The sequence below is a fragment of the Scatophagus argus genome, chromosome 11, assembly GCF_020382885.2.
Source record: "Scatophagus argus isolate fScaArg1 chromosome 11, fScaArg1.pri, whole genome shotgun sequence".
Classification (NCBI taxonomy): Eukaryota; Metazoa; Chordata; class Actinopteri; family Scatophagidae; genus Scatophagus; species Scatophagus argus.
The window spans coordinates 8,925,101-8,936,097 of record NC_058503.1 but is presented as its reverse complement, the minus strand read 5'-3'; the positions used below and the strand labels follow the sequence as shown (position 1 = coordinate 8,936,097).

Below are 10,997 nucleotides of genomic sequence, written 5' to 3'. Positions count from 1 at the left end.
TAGCTTATTGAAATGGAAGTTTGAGTCAGGGGCTTCATTTCTGCTTGACAACAGTTTCACAGGAATGTCATGTAAACGCAGGTAAAAACCAGACTTTACTCTACATTGATTTAAAGCAGCGAGAGGAAAACGCACCCTTTAACATCTCAGGGAGACGTCACCTCCTGAAGCTCCTCTTTCACTCCTTCGCTGCAGCCTTGTATATCCTCACCTCCTCCTGTGGGAGCTCAACAAGCAGGGTGGTGTTAAAGCTGCTCTTAAAGCTCTCTGTGAACCTCAAGTCTGACTGGAACCGGATCTTGTTGGCCCACAGCAGCGTCGTTCGACTTCCTGGCCTGCAAAAGTGACGCATGGTTTTCAGCAGTTCTTCAAGGCAGTCGTGGTGGTAGACCACATCTGCTGCCATCACGTAGTCGTAGCGGTAGGACGGGTAGGGGAAGTCTCGCTCCAGGTCCTGACCCCAGGTAAGTGCAGCCACCTGTGGGGTGTATCGGGATCGGCCTTTGGTGTTCCGCAAAAGGTTGAAGGTCAGATTTGATAAGATATCTGGCAGATCAGTAGCTGTCACCCAAGCACCTTGAAAAAAGTACAGAACAACGTGGCGACTGAAACAGATAAGAACTTTTTGGGTGACTGGCCCCCTCTGAAGCATGCTAATGCCAGCCTGTCAGTTGTTGGGTCCACCCACTGAATAACTAATGGGTGGGTTGTCATGATGCTAAAGGGATGAAGATATTGTCATAAGGCCACTGGCCAGAGTGCTGTATTTCATGCAATGGGGCAGATAGCAGACTGGAAATTTGGGCCATTTGCTGATGTTCACTGATTTTAAATTAGTAAAGACAATTTGCATTCCCGTCAATGTCAGCTGTTTCTTTGTCTTTTGTTTTTTTGAAGCCACACTGTAGAGCGCCATGTTCCTTCATTACCGTGAACATGCACACTGCAGTTTATTTTGAAGCAATCCAACACTAGCCTATTGTGGCAAGTATTTCCTATGTGTATAAATCCATCTGTGAAAATAGTCCCCAATAAACCTTACTGTTGTTTGAGTAAGGTTTACGAAAAGCTACAATCCCCATCTGGCACAAAATTGCTCAGTCTTTTTAAACAGTTTTGCTCTCTTTAAGACCTGTGTCTCAGTAGTAATCAGTGACTTGTATCTGGGTGCCTCAGACACGGAGGTGACGTCTTTAGACGAAAAAGGAATAATATAGGGAGGACCAACAACATGTTTAGAGAGATGACATGTAGATCAGTGTTTAAAATTGGTTAGTTTGGAAGGTCAGTAACGCTTGTTTTGAAGTGCTTTTGAAAAGAGTAAATTTCTTGTAATGTGAATTTTTTATTTTTTAGGAATTGAAACAACACCTCTGTTTCCACTGCATAAATAATGGAGGGTCCAAAGGATGTTAGACTGATAATCTATGATTATCAAGATATCCTTACAGTTACTGGCCTGTATGCAATGCAAGAAATTTGGCTGTGGGTGGAGAGACACGGTCCTCAGACAGTAAATCACAGTGTTATGGTGACCCTCCTTGAGGCCAGAATGTACATTTTACACAAAAGATGAACAGATAACTCTAAAATATTTACTGCATACTTATGCACCCAAGAGAACAAATGCGTCATAGCTTTTCTGTGAGTACCACAATTGAAGAGTACCACAGCTGTACCATTAGCATGTACTGAGACTTACTGGGTGACTTGTGAAAGTTGTTGTTTCATACATCCAGTATATATTATCACACACTTACCAAGCAGACTGGCCACAACTGAGAGCAATCCAGTCCCAGCTCCAATCTCAAGCACTGCTTTGTCCATCAGGTTCACTTGTTGCCGGTTATTTTCCAAAAACTGGCACAAAGCTATTGCCTGCAAAACAAATTGTTACTATGACATTTGCAACCATCAGGTCAGTATTAAACAGATACACACAGTCATAGTAGGGCGTACCCCAGGCCAGATCAGTGCACCGTAAGTATCCATAGACTCTCTAATGCTGATGTCATGACCAGCAAAATGAAAAGACTCCTTTCCCAGAGCGTAGTAAACACTCGGCTCCCAGATGTTTCTCCTGTCCAGAGCCTCTCCTGCCATCACTGTCTGGTCTGTTAACTCTGAGGGGGAGAGTCGTACAGGAAGAGTCAGGTTGCAGTTCTACAGGCTCATCAATGTAACAAATCTACTTTGAGGAAAAATCTGAATGATGTTCATCTTCTCCTTTCCTCTGCAATACAGAAACAGTGAGGGCAGGACAGATTAAATCACGTAATTTTAACTGAAATACTTTTTAGTGTTCAGTCCAAAGATACCGTCATCTGTAGTCAGCTGCTCCACTTGTAACTTCCCATCCTGTTTTTTGTCAACCACCTCCTTTTTCTTTCCAAGAAGCATCTGTTGGATGGGTTGGGTGACGGTGGACAATTTCTCCATGATCACTAAATGCTGTGACAGAAAAGCAGTTTCATTTTGGTCATTATTTTGGCATCTTAAAGGGTCAAGCATGAAAATTAGTGTTGCACTTCCAAAAAACTCAGGTGGTAAAATTTTTGAAGTGACCCTTTAAATAGCGTCTCAATCTAAATCCACATTCACATTCGCATCAGCCTTGTTGATGAATCTCTGTTAAATCATAATAATAACAATAATCATTTATTTAACACCTTTCTAAACAAGGTCACAAGGTACTGGTACACAATAAATATACCAAAACCAAATAATTAAAATAAGCTACAACAAAGATGGGATGAAGTTAAAAAAAACAGAAACAACACCAAACCTGTGATATCAAAATAATGAGAGAAAACAATTAAAGGAAAAGTTTCTGGGCAGCACGGTGGTGCAGTGGTTAGCACTGTTGCCTCATAGCAAGAGGGTTCCAGGTTCGAATCCCGGTCTGGGCTCTTCTATGTGGAGTTTGCATGTTCTCCCTGTGCCTGCGTGGGTTTTCTCCGGGTTCTCCGGCTTCCTCCCACAATACCAAAAACATGCACATTAGGTTAATTGGCTACTCTACATTGCCCCTAGGTGTGAGTGTGAGAGTGTGTGGTTGTTTGTCTTTGTGTGTTGGCCCTGCGATTGACTGGCGACCAGTCCAGGGTGTACCCCACCTCTCGCCCGTAGTCAGCTGGGATAGGCTCCAGCTCCCCCGCGACCCTGACGGATAAGTGGTATAGAAAATGGATGGATGGATGGAAAAGTTTGCTGCCAAGCTGCTGTTAAGAGTTCAAAAAAGCTCATAACATTAGGAATAGTGTTTTGCTTTCATTGTTATTTACAGTGTGCTTGTTAAATGATTTGTGTGTTTGTGTGGATTCAGAATGGACTGGATTTAGACCACTGGTCTCTTTGGCTGTCACTGGACTCCAGTCTGGAGCCCAGAAACACAGCTGGTTAAGCCCCCCAGTTTGACAAGCTACATACAGGGATACAGAGGTCACATTGGGTTTCTCTTTACCTCAGATGTGCATCGCTTTCAGCTGGATTTCCATGTAAATATGAAGGACACAGTTTCACAAAATCTAAAAATAATTAGTGGCATCTGATATATGTGAAAGCATGTGAAGTAATTGTTGTTGTCATACATAGAAAAATTCTCAAAACAAACACAGCAAAAACTTATTCAAATATGTTGCTCTTCAGAATGTGTGAACTATACCTGGGTGAAGCAGTGGCCTCTTTTTCCTCCTTTCTCGTCGTGTCTTCACGTTTGTCTGCTGTGTTCTTGAGTTTATAGAAGCAGCATCGTCTGTGACACACCCCTGAGCGAGGCAGAGGTCTCTGCTGTCCCTGACAGAAAGGTTTGAGAGACAGAAGCAGAGAAACAGATTTATAATGTCGGACAGAGAGGTGATCAACCCTGACCCCTCCCAGCACTTTAACATCAAGTCTTGCTCTCAGTGTACATATTCTGTGTATTACTGTATACTGTTGTGGCTTTGAACTCCAGCCAAACGGCCAGCCTTTTGTTTCCTACGGCTGTAAGCAGTGGGGACTGTGGGGACATGCAAACACATGAGAACGACATGTTTTCACACTGTGCACTCTGCCAGTATATTTGCATATTCATGTTTATCCTGTGTGGGTTATGAGCAGATCTGTGTGAGGTTTGCTGTGAAGATGTGAGACAGATGTGTGTCTCCTGCCCTGAGGAGAACAGTATTCATTTATAATACAATCAGCAGGAGAGTGAGGAGGCTGTTTACTCGGGTCTGGCCTGGAACCCTTAATACTTTCAGCATGTATTTATTTATAATTCCCCTCATTAGTGGGTGAAATGATCACTGACGTACCAAACTCTCATTGAAAATAATAAAATCGACAGAATATACATAAAACAATATAATATTCAATATATTGTAGTTATAATATAAAAGACCCTCCCTCCCAAAAAGTACCTTCAGCCAAAGGAACATGGCAACACCCTCCCCTTTACTGATCCCCTTCAGCTCCCTATTCATTTTCATACAGTCTCTTAGTGTGACAAGAGAAAAACAACATAAGCCAACCAGCTGCAGTGTAGAGAACCAGTGATTACTATGTGACCTGGTGACTTAAGAGCAGAGGAAAGATGTTGCATCATTATAATAAGATGACAGTACCTCTGTAAACACTGCTAAAAACAATTTATGAGCTCATATTCTGAAAACAATTTGAGTGAATTATATGTTGTAGAAAATTGGCTAAATGATCCTTTAACATACATTTTGATGTACTTTTCCTTTCAATTCAGTCAAGAATTGGCTTACAAATATTTACTTATGTTATGAAATTAATAAGTAGACTTTAGAAATTTAGAAGGTCTGTTCCGAGTTGTGTCATTATGGTCATGAGAAAACCCAGTTCAGAGTTTTAAAATCATCAATCATTTAAACTTTCTGGCCACATTAATGCGAATTCAAAAATGATTAAAGCCACATTAGAAAGTATACATGATCTGCATTTTAATTTAACACACGGTCCTTTAAGCACAGTCCCCTCTTTGATATGACTAAATGTTTTCTTGAAAATGTGTCTAATATGTGACTACACACAGATGAGGAATTACTTGAGAGCATTTCAAAAGATTTGTTTGTTTGTTTATTATTCGTCAATACAGAGCTGCTGGTGTGTATCTGCACTAAAAAAAAAGCTGTAAACAAAACAACCTGTTTACAGTCTGTTTTTGTACCATCCCGGTCCGTGATCCAAGTTTATGACTGAGTGTGGATACCGTGGCATTCACTGCACCAAGTGTTTGTAAGCCAGGCTGTAGGGTTCAGTAGGGAGGAATTACAGCCTCTGTAAATGAATACACAGTTGCACAAACTCACAAGCCAGCAGGCGAGTGGTTATACTGCTCAAAGCTGGAAAATGACTTGAACTGACAGATGAGAAGCAACAACACTGAGTCACTCTCATCTAAACAGAAACACTGATAAGCAGTCAAGGTATTAGGGGATTTCTAGAGTATCAGGATCTGGACACCAGGAGTCCACTGCTCTCTTTTTCATTTATCAACCACTGCCGATGACTGATATATGGGACAGACTTCACTGTTTTGCTAAAATGACTCCCATTTTACTTATTTCTTCACATGTTTCATTGTCTATGTCCACCTGATGATGACTAGCCAGATGTGTTTATGCACCAAGTCTAAAAATACGATTTAACAATGTGCCCACGCAATGTGCAACAAAGCTATTGGAGATATCCCTCCAGTAATAGACTGGAGATACACACTCAACTGTGATCTCTTAAATCCAGCAAAAGCCAGTTTTCCTGGTAGGGGAACAATGGAGAATGTGCAAGGCTCACAAGTACCAAAGACTGTATTTCTCAAACAATAGCTTATACAGGATCATGTAATTTGAATATTCATATCAGCGAATGAATATGTGTGTAGTGGTGGTGGTGGATGTGGACGTATATGTGGAACAGTCCTCAATTAAAATAGCAGGATAAAGAGCTGCCACTCATCACCTTAGAGTTGGTAATCCTCACCTCCATGTCCAAAGGTCAGGAAAAGGTTGTGTAGGCCAGTGGAAAATGAGTCACAGTCACACACAGCAACATGTGAGGCCCGGCAGGCTTTACAGTAGTTGCATGTGCACCATGAGTGTGAATGTACCAGTTAGTGGGCGCTAAGCTCCTGTAATTTTAAAGGGTTGGCGCTGATTGGAATTCAATGAGTCCAGATGCCACAGTGAAGAGACGACACACACTTCATCAGGGTGTGAACAGCCTTTATTGCCCCGAAAGCTTTTTTGGGTTGTGTCAGGATGGGCTGCCATATATGGATTCTGGAGGGACTGGGGGTGTAGACACACCTAAAGGACTGATGGCTGCTTTAGTGTTTCCTGATGAACCACCTAAACCTCAAAAACTGCCTCATGCTGCAGGCCACCAGTGTTGCTCTGACTGAGAAGGAATATGTAGCATACATCCCTTGTTGAACATTCCTGTATCAAATCCTGCCTTCATGAGGGCTATTATGTTTAGTTTTTGTTTAAATTTTGCATTTTGAAGGATGTAGTTTGTGGTGCTGTTCAACTGCATTACGTTATCCTGACAGATCGGTCCAGTGAATGAGGAGTAAATGATAGAAACGCCTCTCTGTGTAATACAAAACAGTTCAACAGCACCACAACATTATAGCCCACTTTATTTGGGTCTCAAGGTATATTTCAGTATGTTTGAATTAATTGTATGTGATTAATACAAGTACATTGCTGGTGTATCAAAAATAGAGCGCTTAAAGATTCAAAACTGAAAGATTAATTTGTCACCTACTTATATTTTCTACATATCTGGTGTTTACTTGGCATACCTAATAGGATGTGCTAAGCTAATGTGCAAGAACAAACATATATATATATATATATATATAGTACATATGGACATACACTAACTACACCTAAATTAGGTGCAATTTCATATATACTTTTTTCATAAGAGTTTATGTACAGGATATTAGCTTGTTATCAAAAACCCATATTTGAATAGAATACACAACATGCTTAAAAGTCCTCATTTTTTGATATATATATGTTGATAAATTGTGGCATAGTCCTTTCAGTGTATGATTTGTTCAGTTACTTTCCAAGATGTGATTTTAACCTATAAAAGCAACAAACTCAAACATCATATCAGACATAGAAGCATATGGGAGAGCAGCTCCTGCATATTCACTGATAAGGAAAGGAGCAGATGAAAGCCTGAGGCTCCCAGCATGTGAAGTCATTGAACTTTCCATTTCCTGAAAGACAAACCAACAGCAGATAAGAAACCCAGTGGCACAGTGTTCAATATTCATATTTGGTACAAGATAAAAGCGAAAAAGAAAAAAAAAATCCAACTCCTACCAAATGCCAGCACTTCCACACAGTCCTCCACATCTGCTGTGTTATTGGGCTCCCCTGACAACCAATCAGCATAGCTCCAGTGTGATCCATCCAGCCAGACAAAGCGACCGGTCTGACAGACAACAGGAGATTAATGCAGTCTATTTTAAACCACACATTTATGAACACCCCACCCCCCCACGACAGAACATACACACCTCCAAATATCGTAGTCCTCCAATCCAAGTGCGTGTATATGCTCCATTTTCTTTCAGTATCATGCTCATCACCTCTCTGTGGATGTACTGACTCGTGATGGAGGCCAAGTGACCTCCATGGAAGCGTTCCTGGCAGAAGAACTGCAATGCAACATGGATAGTAACAGTGGAATTATCCATATCATTGGCTAAAAAAGTCAAACTTTCTAAATATGTCCCAGTACACCTTTGAGACAGAGGAGGACATGCAAGTACCTCAGCATCTTCAGCTCTCTTTGGCCCTCTGAAGAACTGGTAACACTTCCCTCCAAATAAAACACCAGGACAATAGCCCTGCCTGGTGGCTGGAAGGTAAAATTACAACATTTTCAGTCTTTATTTTCTTTAAAGGATTGGTTCACATTTTTATAAAACCAAACTCACATGCAAGTATGAACACTGAAACAGTTTATAAAGAGATCACTTTATAACACCATTCCAATGCAAGTGATGTAGCTAACATGAATTTTCAGCAGTCTATGGAATTACTTATGCCTTATTTTGTGAGACTCAGTGTACATGATTTCTTCATGTATGTCCTTGAAAAATGAATAAATAATTGGTCACACACAAAAAAATTATTTTATGCAGAACTGATGTCTTACAAAGAAATAAGGAAAAGTGCCTCAAAATTAAGTAGCCTGTTTAAGCCTGTGAATATTCTCATTCATCCAGGTCATGGTTATCTCAAGGAAATTCAATCGAATGCAACTGGACTTAGTTATTTGTCTTTGAAGACGTTTCACCTCTCATCCAAGAGGCTTCATCAGTTCATGCTCGCTTGACTAGGCTGGGACTAGTCAAGCAAGCATTCCTTGAGATAAGTAGCCTGTTTATTTAAGTGACACAAGCTTCCAGTGATCATGGAAATTTGATGGGAACAAAGGAAGGAGGAAGTCAGTTGACGTCAATATGGAGTGAAATAATATCATGGTGCTTGGATGAGTCGACACTTATTGGACTTTAAGATGGGGGATTGCAGTTATACAGTGTTTGTTTGCATGAGCATGATCTCCTACCACTAATAAAGTACTTATTTGAACCTAAACCACTCTTTCCTTCGATAAACCAACAAAGTAATTTTTGTGCCCAACCAAACCTTAACTGTGGAATGGATTTGAAAACCAAAACAAAGTTATATGAAAATAGAAATAAACTCACATCCCGGTTCCCCGGTGAGAGTGCCAAGCTTCATCCCCATTCTAGCCTCTTCATTGGGTAAATACTCTTCTAAAGACGACATCGGCTGACCCATAATGTCCAATGCTGACCCTTCATCCATGATAGCAGAGTCTGGCAAAGCCTGCTCTTGTCTCACCTCAGGCTCCAGTTCCATGATTGGCTCATCGTGTGAAACATAGTCACCCTCCCTCATAAGCCCCTCCTCCTCAGACAGAGATTGAATGGCAGGCTCTTTATTTTGAAAAGTCGCCCTCACAGACTTCTCCACTTCTGACAGCTCTGTATTGCTCAGTTGGTCTTCAAACATGTTGTCGTCATCCAGTGGCTCCAGCTCCATGATTGGCCCGTTCACCATATCATATTTTCCCTCCATATCAATGTGCCTCTCACTGAACTCCTGACTTGTTTCAGTCTCTTCCTCAAGGCTCATTTGCTTCTGAAACATCTCTTGAGCCTCTTGTTCCTCAGGACCTGTCTCCTCTTCAGCATCCAGCTCCACCTTAACCTCCGATTCCACCTTAAAGTCTGGATTGTCTTCAAGCTCTGGTTCCGTCTCAACCTCTGGCTTCCTGTCAACTTCTAGTTCAGCCTCTGGATTCAGATTTACTTCCGGCTCCACATTAACTTCTTCTTTACCCTCTTGGTCTACCTTAACCTCTTGCATAACTTCTGGCCCCGCGTTAACATCTGACTCCACCTTAACTTCTGGGTCTGCTTTGAGCTCCTGCTCCACCTCAACATCTGGCTCTGCTTTAACCTCTGACTCCACCTTAACCCCTTGTTCCACCTTGACATGTGACTCTAGTTTAATCTGTGGCTCGTCTTTGAGCTCTTTCTCCTCCTTAATCTCTGCCTTTACTTCACGCTCTTGCTCCACTCCAGACTCTGGCTTCACTTTGATCTCTAGTTCCACCATGTTCTGACCCTGCTTCATGTCCACTGGCACCAGAGCCAATTTTCCCTGCTGCTCCTCTGAGCTGAGCCTGACTTGTGGCACAGGATCATCCACCACCACGTGACCCTGCACAGGAAGCACATCTCTCAGCAGAGGGCTATGGTCTTCAGTTAAGACAGGATTTTGTTCCACACTTGGAGCAAATGGCGGCATTCCCAGAGCCGCTGCAAAGAGAAAATTTAAAAATAAATTTATAGGTAACACAGATTCCTGTACCCATGAATGGATTGTGAGATACTAGGTTTTAGGGCACTGACATGTAAAAGGAGCCCAACTCTCCTACACAGTAGCAAGACATGGTGAAAAAGACACAAAATGACATTTCGTGTGATGTTTGAGGTCTTTCGTGATCATTTTGGGTCTCATTGTGTGTCTATCTGTAGTTGCTCTGCATCTCTTGATTGTCGTTTGATTGAATGTCCAACAAGAAATGTCACTTCAAATGGAGTCTCTGGCCTTCAGGAACCCTTAACATAGTAATCCATCCATGTGCACATCCATCATTTCATAAAGAAGGTACAACCAGAATCATGCTAATATGCAGTCACTGAGGAAGACCTCAGAACAAATACAATAGCTTCAGCTTTTCATAATATTAGTTTTTATTTGTGGTTTTATTATGTGCATATGCATTTAAGGTTTGAATAGGTTAATGCGAATATGCTTTCCATTGTAAATCTTGAACAGTTACAAACAACAGAATGATTAGATGAAATAAAATGATGCTGATAGCTAACTAGACTCTCTTTAAGAATATAACAAAGCTAAGAGTGAACTCACAGACAAATATGTATTCACAGTGAAACTGAACCCTACAAGCAAAACTTAATTGAGGGAATCTTCCAACCACAATTGAAAACAAAGAACATGTTTCAGTATTTTGGTGAACATACTCCTAGAAAAATGTTCCTGAATTCTCTTACCTGCTAGGCTCAGTGAGAGCAGTGCCAGCACCTTCATCTTGATTCTCTGGTCTGGTCTGTATTTAGGACTATAGACTGAGATTTACTGTCAAATACTTTGTGTACCTGTGAGTTGCTACCACCTTCTTCTCTTCTTGACTGCTGTTTATCTGTAGTTGGTTTGGGTGCTTCTAATCTTTATGAACAGCATAAGCCCTGCCTGTTTTTTCTACTTTCGGCAAGTTATAATACAGGGCCTTCCTTGTTTCCTTATCTTGTTTAAAGTCCATATTTTTTTCTGTTTTGTTTCCCCTTGGCATGAGTTCAGTCATAATTAAAAGGGTAGAAGGTTCACACTGTCAAGTCTTATCAA

The 10,997-nt window shown here is 41.2% G+C and overlaps 2 protein-coding genes across 3 annotated transcripts; both read right to left on the bottom strand.

Moving 5' to 3' along the window:
* Positions 1-9: 9 nt before the first annotated feature.
* mettl21cb (methyltransferase 21C, AARS1 lysine b) lies at positions 10-3,950 on the bottom strand. Of its 2 annotated transcripts, XM_046403835.1 has the most exons (5): positions 3,665-3,950; positions 2,319-2,451; positions 1,960-2,123; positions 1,761-1,878; positions 10-576 (listed from the first exon to the last, which is right to left on the bottom strand). In XM_046403835.1, the coding sequence occupies exons 2-5, from the start codon at positions 2,437-2,439 to the stop codon at positions 179-181; spliced, it is 801 nt and encodes a 266-aa protein (XP_046259791.1). In that variant the 5' UTR covers positions 2,440-2,451; positions 3,665-3,950; the 3' UTR covers positions 10-178. The 2 variants fall into 2 exon arrangements, with proteins under 2 accessions (XP_046259791.1, XP_046259790.1); XM_046403834.1 differs by lacking the exon at positions 3,665-3,950 and having other exon boundaries at positions 2,319-2,782.
* A 2,272-nt stretch (positions 3,951-6,222) lies between these two features.
* On the bottom strand, positions 6,223-10,930 carry si:ch211-160b11.4 (titin homolog). The gene is made up of 6 exons (XM_046405197.1): positions 10,646-10,930; positions 8,747-9,886; positions 7,802-7,890; positions 7,547-7,687; positions 7,350-7,461; positions 6,223-7,243 (listed from the first exon to the last, which is right to left on the bottom strand). Exons 1-6 carry the CDS (start codon positions 10,680-10,682, stop codon positions 7,173-7,175), a joined length of 1,590 nt encoding a protein of 529 aa, XP_046261153.1. The 5' UTR covers positions 10,683-10,930; the 3' UTR covers positions 6,223-7,172.
* Between the last annotated feature and the right edge of the window lie 67 nt (positions 10,931-10,997).